At 38.3% G+C, this 26,336-nt stretch overlaps 1 protein-coding gene and 1 long non-coding RNA gene across 2 annotated transcripts in view; both read left to right on the top strand.

The window, feature by feature from the left end:
* Positions 1-428: 428 nt before the first annotated feature.
* On the top strand, positions 429-6,725 carry LOC145539018 (uncharacterized). The gene is made up of 3 exons (XR_014077508.1): positions 429-604; positions 2,730-2,800; positions 6,049-6,725. It is a non-coding gene; the product is annotated as an uncharacterized LOC145539018 (long non-coding RNA).
* Positions 6,726-15,729: 9,004 nt separating this feature from the next.
* Positions 15,730-26,336, top strand: part of TRAT1 (T cell receptor associated transmembrane adaptor 1) — a 41,761-nt gene continuing 31,154 nt past the window's right edge. The window contains exon 1 of the mRNA XM_081572247.1: positions 15,730-15,881. Coding sequence (XP_081428373.1) covers positions 15,875-15,881 — 7 coding nt within the window. The 5' untranslated portion in view covers positions 15,730-15,874. The remainder of the gene's footprint in view (positions 15,882-26,336) is intronic.

Genomic DNA, 26,336 nt, shown 5'->3' with positions numbered 1-26,336 from the left:
ACCACTGAGCCACCAGGGAAGCCTCACTGGATTAATAAATGTGTGAATAAATACAAAGAGCAAATAGACAACTGCTCCAGCTATAATCACAGTGTTTGTTGTTATCTTCTCTTGTATTCTAGGCTGTTTTGAGGGGAGAGGAAACATAGTATTTCTTGTGGAAAATTTATATTAGATGTGAAATTAAATGACTGAATGCCATTTAGCAAAGGTAGCTATACTAGTTACTTTTCTTTTTTTAATCAACAAATATTTGCCGAGTACATTCTAAGTGCAGTCACTTTCTAGGCAGTGGGGAAGCAGTTCTGAGGAAGACAGACATGGGACCTGACTTCCTGGAGCTTAGTGTCTTGTGGAAGAAAGTAGGCAAACAAAAAACACGAGCAAGACAATTTCTCTTTTAATGCGTAATGCAGGAAACAGGATATGATAGTGTAGAGTGTACCTGGGGAGATGGGTGCCCTACTTTAGTTAGAGTTATAAAGGAAAGCTCTTCTGAATATTTAAGTTTTGAGATGAGTCATTGAGGAAAAGATGGAAGAAACTTTGTAAAGAAACACTTTACTCTCTCCAAGCAGAAAGGAGGATGAGTTCAAGGCTCGAGGTAATTAAAAGTTTATCTTGATCAAGGGGAGGGGAAGGGAGCTAATGAGACTCTAGAGAAAGAGTAGGCACATTTTTTCTCTAAAGGGTCTGGAAGTAAATATTTTAGGCTTTTCAGGACATGTGTTGTCTGTTAAAATTCAACTCTATTTTACAACACAAAAGTAGCCATAGATGTTCATGAGTGAGTGTGGCTGTGTTCCAATAAAACTTTGCAAGAACGGGCAATGGGGTAAATTTGGCCCATGGGCTGTAGTTTGCTGTGGCCTGGAGGTGGTGGTGGTTTAGTCGCTAAGTTGTGTCTGACTCTTGTGACCCCAAGGACCGTGTGTCCATGGGATTCTCCAGGCAAGAATACTGGAGTGGGTTGCCATTTCCTTCTCCAGGGGATATTTCCGACCAAGGAATCGAACCCAGGTCTCCTGCATGGCAGGCAGATTCTTTACTGACTGAGCTATGAGGGAAGCCTGCTGTGGTCTGGACTATAGAGCAAAAGAAATGTGTTGAAATTAGAACACTGCGGAGTCCAGATTGTGTGGGGCCGAGGGCATAGTAAGAAGTTGGAATTTTATCATTAGTGCGATGTAAAGCAATTGAAAGTTCCCACTAAGCAAAGGAGTGACTTTGCCTGATTTAGTTTTTAAAATATTCTAGATGCTGTATAGGGAACAGATGATCATAAAAGCATCAGTGTAGAAGTAGGGAGGTATTTTGTGGTGGTCTGGGCAAGAGATGGAGATGCTCGGCCTCCAGGAGGCACTCATGCAGGTGTGCATGAGTCCATAGCCTTCAAATCGGGATGTGAAAAATGGATGAGATGTGAGGGTAAGAGACATGTCAAGGAAGCAAGGATGAGTTATAGGTTTCTGATTTGCTTTACGTTTCTCGGTGGTGATAGTGCTGTTCTCAAAATATGGAAGATGGATAAGAAATCAGAAGTTCAGGTTCAGACAGTTTTAGTTTGACATGTCTGTGAGACACTCTGAGTCATCCTACAGAAGAATACCTGAATAAACAACAATTGAGGGAAAACGACCCATTGCTGATGCAGGTCAAGGAGAAAGGCAAGGCCAGTATACAGTCATTCACATTAGAATGGCTTTGGAGGGAGTGTACCAAAGCCCTTCATGATATATGTACACTACACACATACAGATGCCTGGCTGTGAAGTTACTCCGGACCTTTGTTAAAGTGGCCACAACAATCATTACTTTCTGTCTCAAAATAGAGGGCAACCTCCTTCTCCAGCGTGGGAAGCTGTACTTCTCTTTCTGTACTGTCAATGAGCAAGCCAGCCCAGCAGTGAAAGGGGGCTGATTGCAGGCAGATAAAAATAACCGTGGTAGAGAGACACAGGATGCTAATTGTGACCAGCAAACAAAGTTTGCAAGTTAATTGTTACCTGCAAATGTGCTGCTACACATGTTTATCTTTTCGGCTTTGACCACATCCTAAAACACAGTTCAGCATATGGATTTTCTGAGCCAGTTTGCTTACTTAAGTAATCTAGTCATAAGCATAAGAAAAAATATGACCATGCTTTACTGTTTTTGATTAATTCAACTTCAACTGGATATTCCAAGGAATACTACTGCAGAAAATAACCTTAGAAATAGGGAGCAAGTTAATGGATCATGATGGATCAGAACCCATACTAAATAATGTTTCCCAACCCATTCCATAGTAGTAGGTGAAGTTTCAAAAGGTACTTTTTGGTCAAATATTTTTAAGTAGCAGAAACTTTGTTGAAGTAGGTTTATCCCTGGCAGAATACTTAATGCATATAATTAATATCATCCATGCTAATATGCAGTATGAAGTCTCAGAGGATGATACAGTATTTGGTGTTTTCCAACTTATTGAAAATATATCATAATTTGATAAACATGCACACATGTATATTAACTATATATTTTCAAGAGTCATCATCCTAGCATATAACTTGGGTCAGTTTGGGTTATGCTTTGCTGTCAGTGGCAAAATATCCAGTTTTAGCTACTGAAGTAATTAGGGGTTATTTTCTTCAAAGAGTAAGAAACAAAGAGATGGGTTTGTGGCTTTATTGAATGCCTCATGAATGTCAGAACAAACTCAAAAATTCTCTTGACCTTTCTTTTCCTCTCAGTTGTAAAATAACTCCTGTAGCTGTAAGTACCACAGCTGTGTACAAGAAAAGGAAGAAGGAATTAGGAAGAGGTAAGAGGATGCTAGCTTCATCTGTTCCTTTTTAATAAAGAAAACAAAATATTTTTCAAAATTCCTATTGTGGACATTTCCCTGAGTCTCATTATCTTATTACCATCAGGCCCCCTGACCACAGGCAACCGCTGCGGAGGCTGCGAGGGTAGGGGGAGGCTCCGGGAAGCAGGGAACAGGATTCTCATAATTGATTTAGACACCACTCTTATGTCACCTGACTTAAGCATATCCTGCTTCAAACAGATTAGACACAAGGAGAAGCTGGATCTTCACCGGGCAACTAATAATGTCTGCTGCACAGATGTGTTACCAGACAAACTCAGCTTAACTCATTTGTCATTTTCAAATTGTGGTGAACATTATAATGGACTGCCCAGCTTCCTGCTCAGGAATTAAGGACTGATTACCCAGCTTCTGGGAGGTTTGCTGGAAGGAAAAAAAGGCCTCAAGCTATCAGCTCCCTTCCGGTATCTCTGCATGTGAAGAGTCACCTTAGCAAGGATATACCCCTTCAAGGCCATCTTCATCAACACAGGCTTGTCATGGCCCCAGCCCTCCGCTTTCCCTTCGCTTACCCCTCCCAGCCCTCTCCATTCTCAGAACAGCTCTGAAAGGTCATCCTATCATCTTCAGAGCTGGGGATCCTGAAGCTTGAGGCTGTATTGCCCCTTGACCTTTTCCTTTGCCCTGCTTTATTTAGTCTCTTGTCTTCTCCAGATTCACTGGATGCCTAGTGCACTTCTGGTAAACCTGTCTATCTCAGAGCCACCTTCCTGAAAACCCAAACTGCTACAAAAATAGAAATTAGATATACTCAAAATAGGTTCCTTTCTCCAGCTTTAAAGTTTGTTTGGAAGCTTGAATTTTTTTAAAAATAATTAGTTAAAATTAAAATGTAATTTTTAAGGATGCCACACAGCACTGACATTCACGGTCACTCCAACATTGGCAAGTGTGAGAATATTTGCCATCTGTACCAACTATTCATTTCCTCAACTGAGCAAACCCTTGATTGCTTATAAATTTTTTAAAATTTATTTTTAATTGAAGGCTAGTTGCTTTACAATTTTATGTTGCTTTCTGCCATATATCAACATGCATCAGCCATAAGTATACATATTCCTTAAAAATTTTTTTGGAAAATAGCTTCATTTTTCTGAATTAATTGGTGCTTGTTGTAAAATTACAAAAGAGGTGAAAGTTTAAATAAGAAAGAAAAAAAATGCCTGTAATCTTAACACATATATGTTATTAATCTTTTGAGTGATATCTGTCCAGACCTTTTAAAAGGAGCTAACAGTTGTTTCTTTGACTTTTGTTCAGTCTTTTTTTTTTTTTTTAATAAATTTATTTATTTTAGTTGGGGGCTAATTACTTTACAATATTGTGGTTTTTGCCATACATTGACATGAATCAGCCATGGGTTTACATGTGTTCCCCATCCTGAACCCCCCTCCCACCTCCCTCCCCATCCCATCCCTCTGGGTCATCCCATTGCCCCGGCCCTGAGCATTTGTCTCATGCATCGAACCTGGAATGGTGTTCTGTTTCACATATGATAATATACATGTTTCAGTGCTATTCTCCCAGAACGTCCCACCCTCACCTTCTCCCTCAGAGTCCATAAGACTGTTCTATGCATCTGAGTCTCTTATTCTGTCTCTCATATAGGGTTGTTCAGTCTTATGACTGAAGACTTGATCCATGTTCAGTCTTCCTTCCTTCCTTAACTGAAAGAAGTTGTAGAAAGAGGACTTGAGCAGTTCTATGCTTAAAGAGGATCTGGACAAGGACTAGAGGACCAAACCATACCTCATCACTGAGAATGAGTGATGAATAACTGGTATTTGAGATGAAGCTGCAGAGACGTGGGGCTAATGCCATACACATGAGAACAAAGAGACGAGGACTAAAAGCTTACAGGTCCCCAGAGCTGATGATTCCCTGAGCTGTTGGAGCTGTGTATTTTCAGCTTCATTTCTATGACCATGTGTGTTCTGTAAACAGCATGGCTGGCACATTGCAAGCTGTGATTGGGGGTCCAAGACCACAGCTTTGTTGTATGCTGGGTTATTTCCTGTTTGTTTTCTTAAAACTAAATAATCACTGGTGCTGGGTGAAGTCTGATGTGTCCTATGAGTTTAATTGTTAAACTGAACTCTAAATAACTCAATAGAAACTGACGTTTCTATTATCACACAGATAATCCGGAACTCTATTCTTACTATAAAAGATTCAACTAATACAGAGCTTCATAAACTCCTTCCCTGCATTCCCCCTCTTACCTCATTTTTAATTGCTATTTAATTATTTTGCATAGGTATATCCAGATTTTCTATTAGTTCTCAAGTCAGTTTTTAGTACTTTGTGACTTTCTAGGAATTTATCCATTTTATCTAAGTGTTAAATTTAGAGTAGAGTGTTCATCTAATTCATATTTAATGTAAGTATTGATATAGTTGGATTTATATCTGCCTTTTTGCTATTGTTTTATTAATATCTCACTTCCTTTTGTTCTTCTATTGCTCAATTTCTTTTATGTTAAGCAAAAACTTTTTGATACCATTTAAATCCCCCTGTTCATTATTTTTGCTGTATTATTTGGGATTTTGTGTTATGGTTAGCTTAGCTGCTGGTTAGCTGTTGTGGTTAGCTGAATAGTTAAAATATTCATTTTTAGCTTTCACAATTCACTTAAAGTTAGCACTGACATAATTAAAATGTAGCATATTAGTAAAGGTCTATGTCATTTCTCTTTATTTTTTTGTGTTGACATATATATATAAAACCTTCATATATATATTGTAAATCTAAGACTGTGTTAGAATTAAGATTTTAAACAATCTCTAACTTTAAAGAAGTTAAGGAAGGAAAACATTATACATACGTGTATATAGTTTTTATTTACTTACATATTTCTGGTGACCTCCATTTTTTTCCTGTGGATCTGAATTACTGTCTGGGGTCATTTCCTTCAACCTAAAGAACTTCCCTTTTGTTTTCGGTCTCCTAGCAATAAATACTATTAATTTTTGTTAAATCTAGAAATATATTTTGCTTTAAGGCTAATTTTAGTAGGCTACTTGGTGGCATCTTTTTTCTTTCAGCACTTTTGAGTATGTCATTTCTTTTCTTGTGGCCTCTATTGTTTCTTATGAGAAGTTAAGTATTAATCATATTATAGTCCCTTTTTATGAGTTGCTTTTCTCTTGCTGCATTCAAGACTTTTTTTTTTTGGATTTCAGGAATCTGAATATGACGTGTCTGCTGCTGCTGCTGCTGCTAAGTCGCGTCAGTCGTGTCCGACTCTGTGCGACCCCCTAGATGGCAGCCCACCAGGCTCCGCCGTCCCTGGGATTCTCCAGGCAAGAATACTCGAGCGGGTTGCCATTTCCTTCTCCAGTGCATGAAAGGGAAAAGTGAAAGTGAAGTCGCTCAGTCACGTCCGACTCTCAGCGATCCCATAGACTGTATCCTACCAGGCTCCTCTGTCCACGGGATTTCCAGGCAAGAGTACTGGAGTGGGGTGCCATTGCCTTCTCCATGATGTGTCTGCTGCTGCTAAGTTGCTTCAGTCGTTTCCGACTCTGTGCGACCCCATAGACGGCAGCCCACCAGGCTCGCCCGTCCCTGGGATTCTCCAGGCAAGAACAGTGGAGTGGGTTGCCATTTCCTTCTCCAGTGCATGAAAGTGAAAAGTGAAAGTGAAGTCGCTCAGTCGTGTCCGACTCTTCGCGACCCCATGGACTGCAGCGTACCAGGCTCCTCCGTCCACGGGATTGTCCAGGCTAGAGTACCGGAGTGGGGTGCCATTGCCTTCTCCGCCATGATGTGTCTAGTTGTGTTTTATTTGTATATCTGCCTGTGTTCATTGAGCTTCTTAGTGTTCATTGGGTCAGGAAATAAATGTTTTTCATTAAAATGGGAAGTGTATAGCCATTATATTTTTAATATAATGTCTTGTCTCCCTATCACTCCTCCTTTTATGACTCCCAATACATATATTCTTGAAATTGTTCTACAGATCTTTGAGACTATTACTTTTTTAAAAATCTTTCACTTTTGCTATTTCAAATCTGCTGTTGAATCTACCTAGTGAATTTTTTATTTCAGTTATTGTACTTTTCAAATCTAGAATTTCCATTTGGTTATTTCATCTGGGTTCTTAAGAGTCAATTTCTGTTGACTGCATCCCCCTCCCCCACCCGCTGAATATGGGTCACACTCTTCTGTTTCTTAACATGTCTTGTCATGATTGTGTGAATTTTGAGACTGATGTGTTGTGGTTAATAGGGCAGATAACTGTGAATTTTAGATAAAACTGTAGCAGCTGTGTATTCTATTTTTCTAAGGCTCATTGTATTGTGGGTTTCTGTTGTTTATTTTGGTAACTTGCCTGGACTTAAACCACAGAATATCTTCTGAAACTGAATGTATCTGGCCATTTTCTTTTCATGTTTCTTTTTGGGGGCTGTTCTGTCTACATAATTTAGTGGTCAGTCAATGATTTGAGCAGACACCTTAATTCTCCAAGACTTCCCCAGATGTTGCCAATTGAGGTTATGTGTGTGAAGAACACCTTCAAAGTTGCAGTCAGTTCTCAAGTCTACCTTGGTGTACCATTATCAGTAGATACATGATTTTAGTTTGTTTCATTATTGATAACATTAACTTTAATACTTACTTAAGATTTTATCTGCTAGATTTCTCTATCAATAAATTAATAGTTTTTCCTTTTAAATTAGTAAATACTTTGTAGAGCTTTTGTCAAAGTTTGTAATTTCTTAAAATTTGGTCATTTACTTACTAGTTTAGGACATATTGACCATCTTTTGTGAATCAGTTACTAAGTTGATAGTTTCAAAATGTTGGATGTTCTACCATCATTATTCCTTCCACTCTATTTTAAGAAACAAACCCCCCTTACTACTTATTCATCATTTATTTATTTTACTTATCAACATGGATTCATAGATTCTTTTCTTTCCTGTCTCCAAATTTTTGAAGTTAGCTTTATCAAAGTATAATTTTACATAGAGTCAAAATCAGTTCAGTTCAGTTGCTCAGTTGTGTCTGACTATTTGCGACCCCATGGACTGCAGCACTCCAGGCCTCCCTGTCCATCACCAACTCCCAGAGTTTACTCAAACTCATGTCCATTGAATCAGTGATGCCATCCAACCATCTCATCCTCTGTCATCCCCTTCTACTCCCGCCTTCAATCTTTCCCAGCATCAGGGTCTTTTCAAATGAGTCAGCCCTTCCCATCAGGTGGCCAAAGTATTGGAGTTTCAGCTTCAACATCAGTCCTTCCAATGAATATTCAGGACTGATTTCCCTTAGGATGGACCGGTTGGATCTTCTTGCAGTCTGAGGGACTCTCAGGAGTCCCTTGACACCACAGTTCCTTTGACACCACAGTTCAAAAACATCAATTCTTTGGTGCTCAGCTTTCTTTACAGTCCAACTCTCACATCCATACATGACTACTGGAAAAACCATAGCCTTGACTAGATGGACCTTTGTTGGCAAAGTAATGTCTCTGCTTTTTAATATGCTGTCTAGGCTGGTCATAACTTTTCTTCCAAGGAGTAAGTATCTTTTAATTTCATGGCTGCAGTCACCATCTGCAGTGATTCTGGAGCCCCCCAAAATAAAGTCTCTCACTGTGTCCACTATTTCCCATCTATTTGCCATGAAGTGATAGGACCAGATGCCATGATCATAGTTTTCTGAATGTTGAACTTTAAGTCAACTTTTTCACTCTCTTCTTTCACTTTAATCAAGAGGCCCTTTAGTTCTTCTTTGCTTTCTGCCGTGATGGTGGTGTCATCTGCGTATCTGAGGTTATTGATATTTCTCCTGGCAATCTTAATTCCAGCTTGTGCTTCATCCAGCCCAGCATTTCTCATGATGTACTCTGCATACATCATGATTTATTCTCATGAGTCAAAATAGATCTCTTTAAATTTTCCCAAAAGAGTTCCCTGTTGTCCTTTTGCAGTCAATCCCTCTTTCAACTTCTAGTCCCAAACATACTAATCTCATTTCTGTTCTTATTTTAATTCCTGATTTTTTGTTACAAATATAAATTTTTATATATTAATTTTATATTATTAAACCATGCTACACTTTCTAATTAATTGTAACAAACTGTTTTTGTAATTTTCATAAAATCGTTGTCAATGGTGGGACCTCTTTCTTTACTTCTTGCTTTCCAATCCAGATGCATTTATTTTGCTTATTGCTTGGACTAGAACCTCTAGTACAATGTTGAATTAAAGTGGTGAGAGTATATATCCTTGCCTTATGTTCATATTAGAGGGAAAACATTCAGTAACTGAAAAGGATGACCTCCTAAATGATTAAGTGTTAGTCGCTCAGTTGTATCCAACTCTTTGTGATCCCATGGACTATATCCCACTGGCTCCTTTGTCCATGGAATTCTTCAGGCAAGAATACTGGAGTTGGTAGCCATTCCCTTCTCCAGGGTATCTTCCCAGTCCAGGGATTGAATCTAGGTCTCCCACATTGCAGGCAGATTCTTACTGTCTGAGGCACCAGGGAAGCCCCTACTTAATGATTAAGGATGATGTAAGTTGCAGGCTTTTTTAAAAGTATTTTAATTCTGTTAAGGAAGCTCCCTTCTATTCCTATTTTCCTGAGAGTTTTATTTTTTAAGTCAGGAAAGCATGTTGAGATTTTTTTCAAGTAGTCTTTCTGCCTCTACTAAATGATCACATGGTTGTTTTGTTTTTTGAGTTTTTTAGTTGTTAACCTAACAATTTGCATTGATTTTCTAAGGTTAAACCATCTTTTGTTGCTGGAATAAACCCCACATAGCCACAATATATTATCCTTTTAATATAATGCTGGATTAGTTTTGCTAAAAATTTAAGAATATTCCTATGTATGTTTATGAAGAATAACTTTTCTATCATTTTCTTTTCTTTTAATGTCTTTATCTGATTTTGCAATCACGTTAATACTGACAGCATCAACATCTATGCTTACTGTATCATATGCAGCATATGCTATACTTACTCTTTCATATGTAGCGTATGCTCTTCTAAGTAATTTACATGTATTTATTAACTTTTACATTTGACATGATATCACTCACTCACTCAGGTTATTATAATGTCAATAAAACTGCCTCGATGAAACTAGTTAAAAATTTCAAAATTGATTGCTCTTATTTATTCTTCTGTGCTCTGGAGAATAAGTCTACTTACAAAATTGTAAAGTCTATGTGTGTCAAGCGAGATATTTGTGTGTACTTAGTTGCTCAGTTGTATCTGACTCTTTGCGACCCATAGACTGTAGCCCACCAGGGTCCTCTGCCCATGGGATTCTTCAGGCAAGAATACTGGAGTAGGGAAACATTCCATTCTCCAGGGGATCTTCCTGACCCAGAGACTGAACCCAAGTCCCCTGCAGCACAGGCTGATTCTTTACTGTCTAAGACGCTAGGGAAGCCCCATCAGGAGAGATAGTCCCTATCGTAATTAAATTCATCTTCAGCCACTTACTCACACATTTTCTCTCCAGACTTATTCTCTGTTCTTCACCTTTCTCAGACCATGTAAGGCTGACCTCTATAGACTGTTTCTCGCAGGCTGCCTTCCCTGGGTTGACTGGGTTTAATGAGGAAAATGGGTGGGACACTGTGATTGGAGGGCAGAGAACAAAATTGGGGTGTTTTTCCACAGATTTCCCTTTGCCTGGTTGTAACTGGCACTGGTTGTTTTTCTTGGTGGGGGTGGGATTGGGGTGCGTTAACAAAGCCCTAGAACCTGCCTGGCAGCCCTTTCTTACAGCTATATATCTCACATGATTCCAGTAACTGATACTCCTCTAACACCTTTCAGCCTAGGAGTTGTCACAGGCTCCCTCTGTTGTTACCTGGCAAGTGCTTCACCATGTCCTGTTCTTTCCATGTCCCGTTCTTAGCCCTGACCGCACCTCTGTCAATAGTCACTTCATTAAAGTCATTCAACTCCTCCTTTTGAAGGTACATGTGCTGTCAGCCAGGACCCTGACTGCCGATCACTTCTTGTTGTTCCTATTTCTCCTCTATGTTCCTACTCCCTAGGGTCCTCCAACTAGAGCTTACCTTCCCCTAGAAAGGTCCGAGTCCTAAATCTTATTTTGATCAAAATTTAATGTAATGTATGTCTTGCTTGAAGGAAGATCCACTAGAACTGGTCTCACTGTGCAAGCTATTCTGAGGATTCTAATTTTGCTACCTGTCCAGGGGCATTTGAATTTTAAGGGCCTATTCTTTTATAATCTTATGCAAAACATCTCAAGATGGAAATCTCTATAAAGATGGTAAAATTGATACTCTCCATGGTACTCCTCAAGTAAACCAGACCCCAAATGTGGAACGAGGGCAGAAAGTAAGACCCAGTTCAACAGGAAGAAAAAGTTGCTAAAATACATACCTCAGAGCAGTAGTTCTGCAAAATGTTAAAAAAAAAAAAAAAAAAAAAGGGAATGCGTCTCTTATGTAATAAGTTTTGGAAATGCTACATAATATATCCTCCTGAGAAGTGAAATTGCATATTAGCTCACTAAAATTATAAGAAGTTTTATGATAAACTGGTTTGCTTTGTTTGAGCCAGTTGTGTTTCAAATAAGAACAACATTTCTCAGAATGCTTTAACTTTGTTAAAAGACATCACATAGAAATTTCTGCAATGGGGCAAATTGTTTTCTTCCAGAAAATATAGGTGCTTAAGCCTTTTACATGTAGGCAAATGAAAATTTCTTTCATTTCTGAATTTTTGTTATCTACTTTTATTTCAGTGTTTGATTTTCCAGTGTTTGATTTTTGGTTCTACAAGGCTATTATAAGTGTCATAAAAAGATCTAAGAATCTTAGGCCAAATCTATGCAGCATTCTATTGCTTTTAGCTTTTTTTTTTTCCATCTGAGTAATTATGTTTTCTGGAGGATCTTATAGTATAAACTTGATGAAAATATGAATCATCAGCATGGTTTAATCAGATACAATGGTAACATTCTAATTAATTTCTAATTAATTCTAAATAATTTCATATTTTAAAACAGCATAATTGGAAGCACAGGGGCCCTTTCCATTTTTTGTCTTTCATAAAATTGTTTGCTTACTTTGTACTAGCTTCAGTCTTACTAAAGAATTATTTACCAGAATAAGGGGAAAAAATCAGAGAGAGAGAAATTCTAATTTTATAAAACAAGGTATTTCAATGAGCCTTTAAAATAAGGAAGCATTTTTTATTCCAACTATAAAAGTAGTACAAGTTATTGTAAGTAATTTTAAACAATAGATCACTATGTAAAATGTAAAGTCAAAGTCCCTGATAATCCCCTGCTAATAGCTACTCTTAACATTTTGGAACTCCTTGAGAAAAACAAAACATTTTGTAACACCTTAAATATGTGTGTGTATAATATATGCATGTGTATATGCAGATATAAATAAACACATTACAGTGATAGAAAGTAATTAAAAAACTAATAGATAACCATAAAATACAGATTGGAAACTGGGCCTCTTTTTACACTCCGTGACCCTTTTTTTCTGAATATGGAACCTCTTGCCATTTTGACATGTTTTTTAGTTTCTTTTGGCAACAAAACCTCAATTTTGTTGGCCTTAAAATCCTTATTTCTTGACAGGTGCCCATCAAAACCACACCTTTCCCCTAAATTTTCTACAACATATCTAATTGCTTCAATCTTGTCAGGACATTTCTTCTTTGTCTAGCTATTTTCTATACTTCATTTTGATCACCCTTCTCATTAAACAGTAGTACAGAAGCCTCATGTTTATTTATTATTTGTACAAGACTCATGAAGGCATGATTTAAATCTCTGAATTCACTAATATATTTCATAACAAGCATATCTGTAGGTGTTTATATTCTGATAATGTCTTCATGTGCTCAGCCATCTATATTTGATGAAAAGCTATCATTTTTCCCTAGCAGATTTCAAACATCTGTGGAGCTAGCTAATGCACAGACACGGACTTTCCGTATGACCTTGGACGATCTTGTTCTATCTCCTGAGTATGTAAGTCTATGACTTGGGGAACATTGTAATGCAGATCATTTTTCAGGAACATTTCAATAATTAGAAATTGTGAAGTGGTTCAGATTTATCAGCCAAAGTTTGACAATTTTGGAAATGCTAGTCATGCAGATTATGTACAGTCATGTACATTAACTCTTTTAAGCCAGTAGGCAATCACTCAGCAGGTACCACAGACTGCCTTACTGACCCAAAGTGGGGGGTATACCCTTGCTCAGTCTCTGCCTGTCTCCTCTGCCCTTGTCTTTTCCAGATCTTTGCCCACTTGTGTTTATGTGAGGCTGCAAACTTGAGACAGGTGAGCCTTAGCCATCTTCAGGCACTGTCCCGCAAGTGTTTGTCTCCTTCCCTGTTGGGCTGTACTGAGAGTTAAACCTCTTGAGCTACACCATGGAATTCCTACATTTTGACCTGAGTCATTATCGCTGAGTCTGACTTTCTCTGCATCCAAAGCCAACTACTGAACACCCTTCTCATTTCTAGAATTGTGCTTTATGGATCAGTCAGGATGAGGGCATCTTCGCACCTTCATTCCCATCCTCAGCACTGTTCTTGTTCTAACAAGGGGATGCTCGTACCTCAATGTCCAGTTTTGAAACTCTCTCTTTCTGCCATGTCCTCTGCCTGCCCCAGTTGGTATAAATGGGAATCTAGCAATACTCTGCCCCCAAGCTAAGGTCCTGCTTGGGGAAATCTATACAGTTCCTTTTTGAACCTGGGTCTTCTACCCTTCTTTCCTATCATCCTGTTTTAGGACCAAAGGGTAACCCCTCATGGCCACCTGAGCTGGCCTTCTCCTCTCGAACTGATGTTGCAGGTGTCCAAACCTCCCTGGAAATCTGGGAGTCAGCTCTTCAGTCTCCACTCCTAAGTTCTATCTAATCTTGGATGGATTCTTATGATTTTTGTTGTCCTTTTGTCCCTACATGTACCTGAGACTTCTGTTTCCTTGAGATCTTTGTGGGCATCCAGGCCCATTTCATACAATCTGCCGCCCGACTAATGGATGGCAGCTAAACAAAAAGTTCTCTGGACAAAGAAGTTTAGAAAAAGCTCTGCTAAAAATGTTTTTCAGGTTTCCTTTTTTGTAGGATTATATCTAAGACTTTAATATACTAATACGTATCCGTGGAGATGCAAACATACAATTTTTCCAAATATATTTGTTAAAGGAGTATTTTTTTCCAGGGATTTCTTTAAAACCTAGAGCAAAATGTGTTCTATGAAATGTATTTTGAAAAATTTTTTTAGAAGATTAGGCTAGGGATTCCCTATGACTTCTTTAAGTTTTATAGATTCTGATTCAAAGATTCATTAAGAACTTTTTGGCCAATTCAGTGTTTTGAAGAAAAGTGATCAAGGTAGAAATATTTGTTAGTGCTTAGTTAACTCTGTCCAAGGAATAGAGAAGCACTGTATTTTATTTACTAGGAAGTTCTTTTCTGTGATGGAGCAGGGAGGAAGCAGAAAACTAACATTCTTTTATTTATTCAATCATTGTGAAAATATTTATTGAGACTACAATGTGCTAGTCATTATTCTAGATGCTGGAGTGTTAAGGACAGATAAAATCAGTGCTCTCCCTGCCCTCAGGAATCTTAGAGAAGCTAAAGCAAGCCACCTAATATCTTCGCTTTGAGTTTGTGCATCAAAAGTCTCATTTTTAGTTTTATTAAGTTTGAGTTCTTAAAGCTTTAAGTACATCTCTTTTTGTAATAAACTGGATTCAGGTTTGTCATTCCTTTATAGTTAAAGAAAAGTGTCAAAGTACGTAAGCAAATAAACATAAGCACATAAGCAAATATGCAGCAGGTATATATACACAGAAATACTTATAAACTGTATACATAGATATGACCAAGAGAATATCTAACATGAGAATTTTTTTAACATAAGAATTAAAATGCTATTATTGACATATATATATGAGAATTTTTTATCTAATATGAGAATTAAAATGCTATTATTGACATATATATATATATATATGGAGTTCGAAGAGAATTATCCAGAACACTTATATTAAAATAAGCAAGGGTAATTGTGAAAATGCAGATTTGCACTCCAAATATTCTGATTCAGCAGGGTTAAGGAATACGCATGTTAAACTAATGCTACATAACATACTTATGCACACTAACATTTAAGGACTTCTGATACTGAGATTCCAGGATGGGAGAGAGCTGGAGCTTGTCACCATGTGGCCCTAGATTGGGTAGAGAGACTCATGTTGCAGGGGCAAGGTTGGCAGGAAAGAAGGCAGGCACCCAATCTCCCAGTGGAGTTAGGTACAGAAGGTACTGATAAGTAAGTGTTCCAAGAGTGTTAATTTCCTTTCCTCTGACACACCTCAAATATAACACAATCAACAGCTGAGCAGGCCTGGGGGCTTCTTACCGTTTCCTCCTCAGTTCAGTGTATTTTATTTTGTCTTCATATGACCTCACTTGGGAGGAGATCCCTAGATTTTCTCCTGAGAGATGGGAAATCCTTGTCGTTCAGTCGCGAAGTTGCGACCCCATGGACTGCAGCACGCCAGGCTTCCCTGTCCTTCACTATCTCTTGGAGTTTGCTCAAACTCACGTCCACTGAGTCAGTGATGCCATCCAACCATCTCATCCTGCCTAGTCTAATTTACACATTGATTTTATTATTTGTTTTAACGTTAGTTTTAGGTACTGATAAAAGTTCAAATACCAGGGTACAGAGGCTTGTGGGATTTTACTTCTCACGTTTCACAAAAAAATTTAACAGCCTTCTGGTTTCAGATCAAAACTCTAGAAGCCTCCATCACCACATTTCCTGTTTGTAACTGAACAAAGTACACGCAGAAGATTTTAAGAAGAGAGAGAAAACTGAGGTACAGATCAAGTTTACTGACACCTTCTAACATAACAGAGCAACATTACTTAGAAAAAAAAAGCTTGCGGGAGTATTTTTAATTCATACATTTGCCTATGGCTACATAAGGATTTCTCAAAGAAAAAAAGCATGACAGGTAAGTGGCATTTTAAATTTGCTCAATTCATATGCCTAAGAATTTACATAATAATGTCTAAGCCTCTAGCATAAAGATACTTAACAAAGATTTGGAAAGTAGTTAGGTTTACACAATTATTTTAAAAGTGTGAGATGAACTTTATAATAATTAGAAAGTATTTGAAATATATCAATGAGCATAAGTTGCCTACTTTGTCTTAAAAAATTGGACAGTATTTTATAACATAAAGCTCATTGTAGCTATTGGATATGTGTTCCCTGATGCATGCTAAGTCGCGTCACTCATGTCCAACTCTTTGTGATCCTATAGACTGTAGCCCGCCAGACTCCTTTGTCCATGGGATTCTCCAGGCAAGAATACTCCAGGCAAGAGTGGGTGGCCATTCCCTTCTCCAGGGGATCTTCCTGACCCGGGGATAGAACCTGGTCTCCTGCATTGCAGGCAGATTCTTTATTGCTGAGCCCCTGGGGAAGCCCCCGTTCCTTGATAATCATCCCATTTAAAGTACTTGTTATTTTTAGAGGATCTTTCCTTGATCTTGCATATTCCTTTTTATAGTTTAATTATAAAGCAAGAAAAGCATTCTGGGATTGACATTTATGCACTGCTATATTTAAAATGAATAACCAACAAGGACCCACTATATAGCACAGGGGACTCTGCTCAGTATTATATAACAGCCTAATCAAGAAAGGAATTTGAAAAAGAACAGAGATACGTATACATATACCTGAATCACCTTGTTGTACACTTGAAACTATTAATAACATTGTTAATCAACTATACTCCAATATAAAATAAAGTTAAAAAAATAGAGCAGGTTAGAAGTAACAACATTCTGATTCCTTACACTTTAGGCATTATATTATCCTCCCAGAAATCAATTCAATAATCAACTTCCAGAGATGACAATTTGCAAAGGCCAGTGAAAATATTGTCACCTTTGGAATGCACTATGAGGGTTGAATCCACATTTATTAGCCTAATTTCTGCTCCACGTTGACTATCATTCCTCCTTTATTCTTTAATGTACTTTTAATTTCTTTAAATAAATGTTACAAGAGAAAAGTGAAAGTCGCTCAGTCCCGTCCAACTCTGCGATTCCGTGGAATTCTCCAGGCCAGAATACTAGAGAACACAGAATACAGAATACTAGCCTTTCCCTTCTCCAGAGGATCTTCCCAACCCAGGGATCGAACCCAGGTCTCCCGCATTGAGGGGAAGATTCTTTACCAGCTGAGCCACAAGGGAAGCCCCAGAATACTGGATTGGGTAGCCTATCCCTTTTCCAGCAGATCTTCCTGACCCTGGAATCGAACCGAGGTCTCCTGCGTTGCAGACAAATTCTTTACCAACTGAGCTATCAGGGAAGCCCTATTATAAGAGAAGATATGTATAATATATAAAGTGGGAGAAGTATGGAATATAAATGAAGAAATTTAGTTTTCATCACTTTAGAAAATATTATGTTGTATTTCCTTCCAACTTTTTCTTCTATGTGTTCTGCTTGGTTTGCTTTTCATAACTAAAATAATAATGTTTATAAAATCATATGTTCAGTGTTTTTCACTAACATTATCACCATCTCCATCTTCATGGTAACTTCTGCTTAGCTGTTTTATATGAATGCACAGTGACATCAATTGAGCTACAGTTTACTTAGTCATTTGTTTATTGTTAAACATTTATGTTGCATCCAATCTTTTTATATTTTAAATGATAGAGGGATGAACAACTCTGTAGCTTTTTCTATAATAAGGATATTTTCTTAGGAAAGCTTCCTAGGAATAGAATTACTAAATAAGAAGTTATGAACATTTTAAGTATCATTATTGTCAAATTGCTTTTCCAAGGTTGTTGTCAATTCACTCTCATCCTAGAAGTGTTTCTCCTTAACAAGCTGGTCTCATTTTTATAAATCTTTACTAATTTGATAAGCACAATATGCTAAGCCATTGTTTAATATGTATTACTCTGATTATAATGAAAATGAACATTTTTGCATGGTTTTTTAAATTGTTTATAATTATATCATTTGTGAATTATCTGATTACATCTTTTGCTTTTAATTGTGCTAATAGTATTTTTTAATATATATGAGCCATTTGTAGAAGATAATAGATATTATAATATCTGTGAATTTGCTTCCTAGTGTTTTGGTCTATGGATTTTAAAATCGATTGATTGGATTATTCCACAGGGAACATAAACTGATGTATGGTTTTCACAATTTTCTTTATCTTTCCCAGTTACATGTACATATATTAGCAAATAACAAAGACAATTTTATCAGTTTTGCTAGTGCCCTGCAGAAATGAACATAGCAATACTATGAATAATTGCTATGAGCTGACAGTCATGGGGAACTTGGCAAGGGTGGGAAGGATGAGGGCAGTGAATATGACATTCAACTATTTCCCATTAATTAATTTTAAATTTGGAGGAGATGATAAAATTTTCTCCTTAGGATTCCATAATTTATATTTAGATTTTACCAGTGTAATGCAGGAGCTCCTCCATTGACAATTAAGACCTAAAATTCCACAGAAGATAAAATATGTACAGTATTTGCCATTAAAGCCTCATAGATCTTAAAAGCCAAGAAACAAAATGAAACATGCTTAATGTGAAAGGAGAGACTCAGATTACAGTATTTTTTAAATTAGATAGGTGAAGCAAAGGAGAAAATAAATGTGAACACAATGGAAAAGTGAGATTATTCCTAGTTGAGTAAAAACAACGTATGAAAAGTAAACTCCAAAATTTTCCTTCTCTCCTTCCTATATGGCTTGTTGGTAAAGAATCTGCCTGCAATGCAGGAGACTCCAGTTCGATTGCTGGGTCTAGAAGATCCCCTGGAGGAGGTCATGGTAACCCACTCCATTATTCTTGCCTGGAGAATTCCCAGGGACAGAGGAGCCTAGCGGGCTACAGTCTATGAGGTCACAAAGAGTCGGACATGACTGAGCCACTAAGTACAGCACAGCACACATGGCTTGTAGTCCCTGCATCAGTAAATGTGCCAGCATCCCAGTTCCTACTGTGCTTCTGTATTCACATAATCAGGATTAGCTGAATCAAATGGCAAAAACAACTCCTTTGGGCTGCTGTTAATTTAATTTAAACAATGATTCACTCCAGATACACATTACTGTTTTTTTTGAAGGAAAAAAAAAAGATTTTCATTGTCTTTACTCAGTTTCTTTTTCCTTGAGCCTCAGTCATCTTTTGAGAGCAATGAAAGCTTGTCTTTTAGAGAATGCAGATGTTCTTTAAAAGTAGGTCCAACACAATCATCTAATTAGGTAATAATTGACAGTGATATTAAGAACAGTTAACCCAGCAATGATTGTCACGTAAAGCTCACAACTCTAAGAAACCTACAAATGGCTAGTTACTAATAAATAAATATTGAACTCTTTTCCAGACATTTTTTTTTCATTTAATTTTCTCAGCATTCCTGACTTTAAAAGGAAAGAAACAATTAACAGGCCTTCTTAAAACATTAAAGAAATGTAGTAGTTACAGTATTTTGTTGGATGAAGTTGTGCACACCTATGCCATCTTCAGAGGCTCTTACCAAGGTGGTTCTCCCACAGGAGACAGTAAGTACATATACAAAATGGAGCAGCTAAAAGTACAGAAAAACAGAGAGTCATCTGCAGTAGGGATTTTGGCGGACTTCAAAATCCCAATAGGTCTTCCCAAGTTTACCAATTCTGAGTTCAATTATGAAAGAAATGACGAGTCTAATACTAGAGGGGCCTCGGGTGCTGCAATTCATGGGGTCGCAAAGAGTCGGACACAACTGAGCGAATGAACTGAACTGAATACTAGAGGAATCTTAACATACAGTCTTAAAGTCTACCCTCTGTCTCACTCCCCTATGTACACTTTCCTCAGGTAAAATCAGTAAGTATTGGTTAAAAGGAATCATGATGTACTAGAAAGAGGGGACCTTTGTGTCACATAGATGGTTTCTGAACACCAGATTTATAATTGGCTTAGTGTGGCAGTCGGGCTTCCCTTGTGGCTCAGCTGGTGAAGAATCTGCCTGCAGTGCAGGAGACCTGGATTTGATCCCTGGGTTGGGAAGATTCCCTGGAGAAGGGAATAGCTACCCACTCCAGTATTCTGGCCTGGAGAATTCCATGGACTGTATAGTCCATGGGATTGCAAAGAGTCGGACACAACTGAGCAATTTTTCACTTTTACTTTATGGTGAGGGTCAGTGACATGCAGAAAATCACACCTTTTGACCCTTTCCCTATACACTGTTCCAAAACAGATGTTCCAAGCTTAATATTGCTAATGTCCCTCTTCCCATGATGGACCCTTCCTAACATGTATGATTCACTTTTCAAATAACCTATTCATAATAGACACATTTAAGTTTGGCAGTTTTCAATTTTTGCATTAAAAAGTTTCTTATTTACTTGAAAGCCTGGGACTAGATTTGAGAATCTGTTCCAGTGATCCAGTCCATGACTCTAATGCCTTTTATTGATGGGATAATGCATACGGACAGTAGTGGTAGAGGCTGCGTAGACAGTGATGGTGTGCAACAAAGAGTCATCAAGAATGTGCTTAGTTTGCAACCAGATAATCACCACAATAAGAAATGATCATGAGTAGAATCTATGGGGACTGTAATATCAGAACTTTTATGTTGAACTATCAGTTCATTTCAGTCACTCAGTCACATCCAACTCTTTGTGAACCCATGCACTGCAGCATGCTAGGCTTCCCTGTTCATCACCAACTCCTAGAGCATGCTCAAGCTCATGTTCATTGAGTCGGTGATGCCATCCAACCATCTCATCCTCTGTCGTCCTCTTCTCCTCCTGCCTTCAATCTTTCCCAGCATCAGAGTCTTTTCCAAGGAGTCAGTTCTTCGCATCAGGTGGCCAAAATATTGGAGTTTCAGCTTCAACATCAGTCCTTCCAATGAATATTCAGGACTGAATTCCTTTAGAATGCACTGGTTGGATCTCCTTGCAGTCCAAGTGAGTCTAAAGAGTCTTCTCCAACACCACAGTTCAAAAGCATCAATTCTTCGGTGCTCAGCATTCTTTAGAGTCCAACTCTCATATCCATACATGACTACTGGAAAAACTATAGCTTTGACTAGACGGACTTTTGTTGGCAAAGTAATGTCTCTGTTTTTTAATGTGCTGTCTAGGTTGGTCATAGCTTTTCTTCCAAGGAGCAAGCACCTTTTAATTTCATGGCTGCAGTCATCTGCAGTGATTTTGGAGCCCAAGAAAATAAGGTCTCTCACTGTTTCCATTGTTTCCCCATCTATTTGCCATGAAGTAAAAGGACTGGATGCCATGATCTTAGTGTTTTGAATGTTGAGTTTTAAGCCAGCTTATATTTAAACTACTACTATTAGCGCCTGGTGGGTTTTCCTGGTGGCTCAGCTGGTAAAGAATCTGCCTGCAATGTGGAGACCCAGGTTTGACCCCTGTATCAGGAAGATCCCTTGGAGAAGGAAATCACAACCCACTCCAGTATTCTTGCCTGGAGAATTCCATGGATTGAGGAGGCTGGTGGGCTATAGTCCATGGGATCACAAAGAGTCAGACATCACCGAGCGACTCACACACACACATTAGCCCCTGGTAGTTGAAAGCTAGTTAGAAACTTTGGTCATAGTTTTCTTACCTGACACTGCCTCACTAGTAACGTCCCAAAACTTTCAGTTTTTTAACAGTGTAGATAGCTAAATTAAAATTGTGTAAGAGTACTCTTTAAAACCTGTATGAAAGTAATTACAATTAATGAATGATGATACTAAAGATTGCATTTGTCAGGCAAGAGTTTTTAGGTACTTTGCACATCCACCATTATAAGAGGCACTGTTAGTATTGAATAGATACCCACATTGGTATACTGCATATGGAAAGTAACTCAGTAAGAGGAGGTACGAAGTATGTGTGTGAGTCTTTGTATGTGAACATTTACACAAAACTACAATTCAAGTTGAAAATCTCCACCATTTAGCTATTCAATATCTTCTCATCTATGTGTTTTTTGTTTTGCTTTTCAAAATAGGACATTTATTGTTGGCAATCAAAAATTTTGAAAGATATCAAGAGTGTCATGAAATACAAAGCTTCCAAATAAAAATCTTCCTACTTTTAACTTGGATCACATTACAAAAGAAAAATATCTTGGGAAATAGAAAGGTTAGATAAGAATCATCGACTCCTAAAATCAGGGGAAAACTAGAGACCATGTGAAACAAATCCCTACATATTAGAATTTCAGTTCAGTTCAGTCGCTTAGTTGTGTCTGACTCTTTGCGAATCCATGAATTGCAGCACGCCAGGCTTCCCTGTTCATCACTAACTCCCGGAGTTTACCCAAACCCGTGTCCATCGAGTCAGTGATACCACCCAGCCATCTCATCCTCTGTCGTCCCCTTCTCCTCCGGCCCCCAATCCTTCCTAGCATCAGGGTCTTTTCCAGTGAGTCAACTCCTCAAATGTGGTGGCCAAAGTATTGGAGTTTCAGCTTCAACATCAGTCCTTCCAATGAATACCCAGGACTGATCTACTTTAGGATGGACTGGTTGGATCTCCTTGCAGTCCAAGGGACTCTCAAGAGTCTTCCCCAACACCACAGTTCAAAAGGATATATTCTTCGGCACTCAGCTTTCTTCATAGTCCAACTCTTTGCTGCTGCTACTAAGCCGCTTCAGTCGTGTCCGACTCTGTGCGACCCCATAGACGGCAGCCCACCAGGCTCCCCCGTCCCTGGGATTTTCCAGGCAAGAACACTGGAGTGGGTTGCCATTTCCTTCTCCAATGCATGAAAGTGGAAAGTGAAAGTGAAGTCGCTCAGTCGTGTCCAACTCGTAGCGACCCCATGGACTGCAGCCCACCAGGCTCCTCAGTGCATGGGATTCTCCAGGCAAGGGTACCGGAGGTCCAATTCTTTAGGAAAGCCCTAATAATTTTCATGAAATACATCAGCAACTCCAAGGAAAGAACTTGGACCACACTGTACATCCCTTTAGGGCTGGGTTTGTTTGCTAGAACAGTAATTTTGCTTTGATCAGTTGCGGACATTTTAAAACAGGCTAAATTCTAATAGATGGGGAAACAGTGGAAACAGTGTCAGACTTTATTTTTTTGGGCTCCAAAATCACTGCTGATGGTGATTGCAGCCATGAAATTAAAAGACGCTTACTCCTTGGAAGGAAGGTTATGACCAACCTAGATAGCATATTTAAAAGTAGAGCCATTACTTTGCCAACAAAGGTCCATCTAGTCAAGGCTATGGTTTTTCCAGTGGTCATGTATGGATGTGAGAGTTGGACAGTGAAGAAAGCTGAGTGACAAAGAATTGATGCTTTTGAACTGTGGTGTTGGAGAAGACTCTTGAGAGTCCCTTGGACTGCAAGGAGATCCAACCAGTCCATCCTAAAGTAGATCAGTCCTGGGTGTTCACTGGAAGGACTGATGTTGAAGCTGAAACTCCAATACTTTGGCCACCTCATGCAAATAGTTGATTCATTGGAAAAGATCTTAATGCTAGGAAGGATTGGGGGCAGGAGGAGAAGGGGACGACAGAGGATGAGATGGCTGGATGGCATCACTGACTCAGACATGAGTTTGGGTCAACTCCGGGAGTTGGTGATGAACAGGGAGGCCTGGTGTGCTGTGATTCATGGGGTTGCAAAGAGTTGGACACGACTGAGCAACTGAACTGAACTGAAAGCCTTTAGTATAAGTGTACTCTGGTGATATTGCTTTGGTTATTTCTTTGCTGCTCAGAGCAAAATTATCTTCTTGTAACAATTAATGGACTAAGGAAACTTCATAGGTGAAATATATTTTTGTGAATGATAAGAATTTATAGCTAGAGTCAGTGTAATTTTAAAATGAAATTAGGATTTTCTGCTTGCTGCTTTGAAGTACACCTTTTTTCTACTCTGCTGTGTTTTATCTACACAAAGCACAACTATTTATTGAGTATATACTAAATACCAGATTCTGTGGGAAATGGAAAGGGAAAAAAAGGTAAGTACAAAGGAGACTGATTTTGTTAGCTCTCCCAAGGATGATTTTATTAGTTCTCCCAAGGATGATAAATTCTAGAGAGTTATTATATTTTCTATGTATTTATTTGCTCTCTTACCGTTCCCCCAGAACGAGAAGTATTAGTACATAGAACAGTACATATAAATAGTAGATAGAATAGTACACATAAAGGATAACCAAAGAAATCAGCACAAAGAGAAAAGGAGCAAGGGGTACAATTAATCCACAAAAGTGAGTAGCATATAATCCTATTGTGTGTCAAATGATACACGAGGTTAGACAGATGACCAGTGACAATATTCACATGGTTATTAGAGTAAAAACTTGTCCTTTTTTGAGGAGATCCTCAGCTTCTTATACCTTTCGTAACGTGGTCTGAGTTATAAGTAGGAAGATTTTCACTCAGAAGCTTTGTATTTCATGACATTTTGGATACCAGTGGTGTATTAAACAATATATTCTAATCCATAACACCTCTATAATTAATAAATTCAACAGCAAGTTTCATACAGTTGGTTCTTTTTCTTAAAATAAGTTTTATTTGTCCTGATAACAAAAGCAGAAAATGTAGGAAATGGAAGAGAATAAAAAGAGCAATAAAGAGTTAACTTTTATTTTCTGACTACAGCCTCAAGTTTAGCTCCGTTGCTATTTAACACAGGTCATCAGCTGAGATGGAAGCAAGTTCTATATTCTATTAAGAAATCTTGGGAACTTAACTAGGACATGTCTTGGTGTAGAAATAATCAAAGCCTCCATTCAGAGGTTGACCTAGGGAAAATCTGCAGGGAGAGTCAAAAAATCTTCCAAAATCTGTTTTGTACCATTTAACCACATGTATAAATGAATGACAAATCCCTAAAATTTATGACATGATGATTATATGCAGTAATTTTAGATGGTCAGTGTGATCAATGCAAAGAAACAGAGGAAAATAACAGAATGGGAAAGACTAGAGATCTCTTCAAGAAAATTAGAGATACCAAGGGAACGTTTCATACAAAGATAGGCACAATAAAGGACAGAAATGGTATGGACCTAACAGAAGCAGAAGATATTAAGAAGAGGTGGCAAGAATACACAGAAGAACTATACAAAAAAGACCTTCATGACCCAGATAACCACAATGGTGTGATCACTCACCTAGAGCCAGACATCCTGGAATGTGAAGTCAAGTGGGCCTTAGGAAGCATCACTACGAACAAAGCTAGTGGAGGTGAAGGAATTCCAGTTGAGCTATTTCAAATCCTAAAAGATAATGCTGTGAAAGTGCTGCATTCAATATGCCAACAAATTTGGAAAACTCAGCAATGACCACAGGACTGGAAAAGGTCAGTTTTCATTCCAATCCCAAAGAAAAGCAATGCCAAAGAATGTTCCAAGCTGCTGCACAATTGCACTCAACTCACATGCTAGCAAAGCAATGCTCAAAATTCTTCAAGACAGGCTTCAACAGTATCTGAACCGTGAACTTCCAGATGTTCAAGCTGGTTTTAGAAAAAGCAGAGGAACCAGAGATCAAATTGCCAACATCCGATGGATCATCAAAAAAGCAAGAGAATTCTAGAGAAACATCTACTTCTGCTGTATTGACTATGCCAAAGCCTTTGACTGTGTGGATCACAACAAACTGTGGAAAATTATGAAAGAGATAGGAATACCAGACCACCTGACCTGCTTCCTGAGAAATCTGTATGCAGGTCAAGAAGCAACAGTTAGAACTAGACATGGAACAACATACTGGTTCCAAATTGGGGAAGGAGTATGTCAAGGCTGTATATTGTCACCCTGCTTATTTAACTTATATGAGAGTACATCATAAGAAATGCCATACTGGATGAAGCACAAGCTGGAGTCAAGATTGCCAGGAAAAATATCAATAACCTCAGATATACAGATGATACCACCCTTATGGCAGAAAGTGAAGAATAACTACAGAACCGCTTGATGAAAGTGAAAGCAGAGAGTGAAAAAGTTAGCTTAAAACTCAACATTCAGAAAACTAAGATCATGGCACCCAGTCCCATAACTTCATGGCACATAGATGGGGAAACAGTGGAAACAGTGAGAGATTTTCTTAGGCTCCAAAATCACTGCAGATGGTGACTGCAGCTGTGAAATTAAAAGATGTTTGGCCCTTGGAAGAAAAGCTATGACCAACCTAGTCAGATATTAAAAAGCAGAGACATTACTTTGCCAACAAAGGTCCATCTAGTCAAAGCTATGGTTTTTCCAGTAGTCACGTATGGATGTGAGAGTTGGACTATAAAGAAAGTTGAGTGCCAGAGAATTGAAGCCTTTGAACTGTGGTGTTGGAGATCCAACCAGTCCATACTAAAGGAAATCAGTCCTGAATATTCATTGGACGGACTGATGCTAAAGCTGAAACTCCAATACTTTG

The sequence above is a fragment of the Giraffa tippelskirchi genome, chromosome 2 (assembly GCF_054371585.1).
Source record: "Giraffa tippelskirchi isolate mGirTip1 chromosome 2, T2T-mGirTip1v1.2.pri, whole genome shotgun sequence".
NCBI lineage: Eukaryota > Metazoa > Chordata > Mammalia > Artiodactyla > Giraffidae > Giraffa > Giraffa tippelskirchi.
Note: the sequence above shows the minus strand (reverse complement) of the source record. Positions and strands in the feature narration are given on the sequence as shown.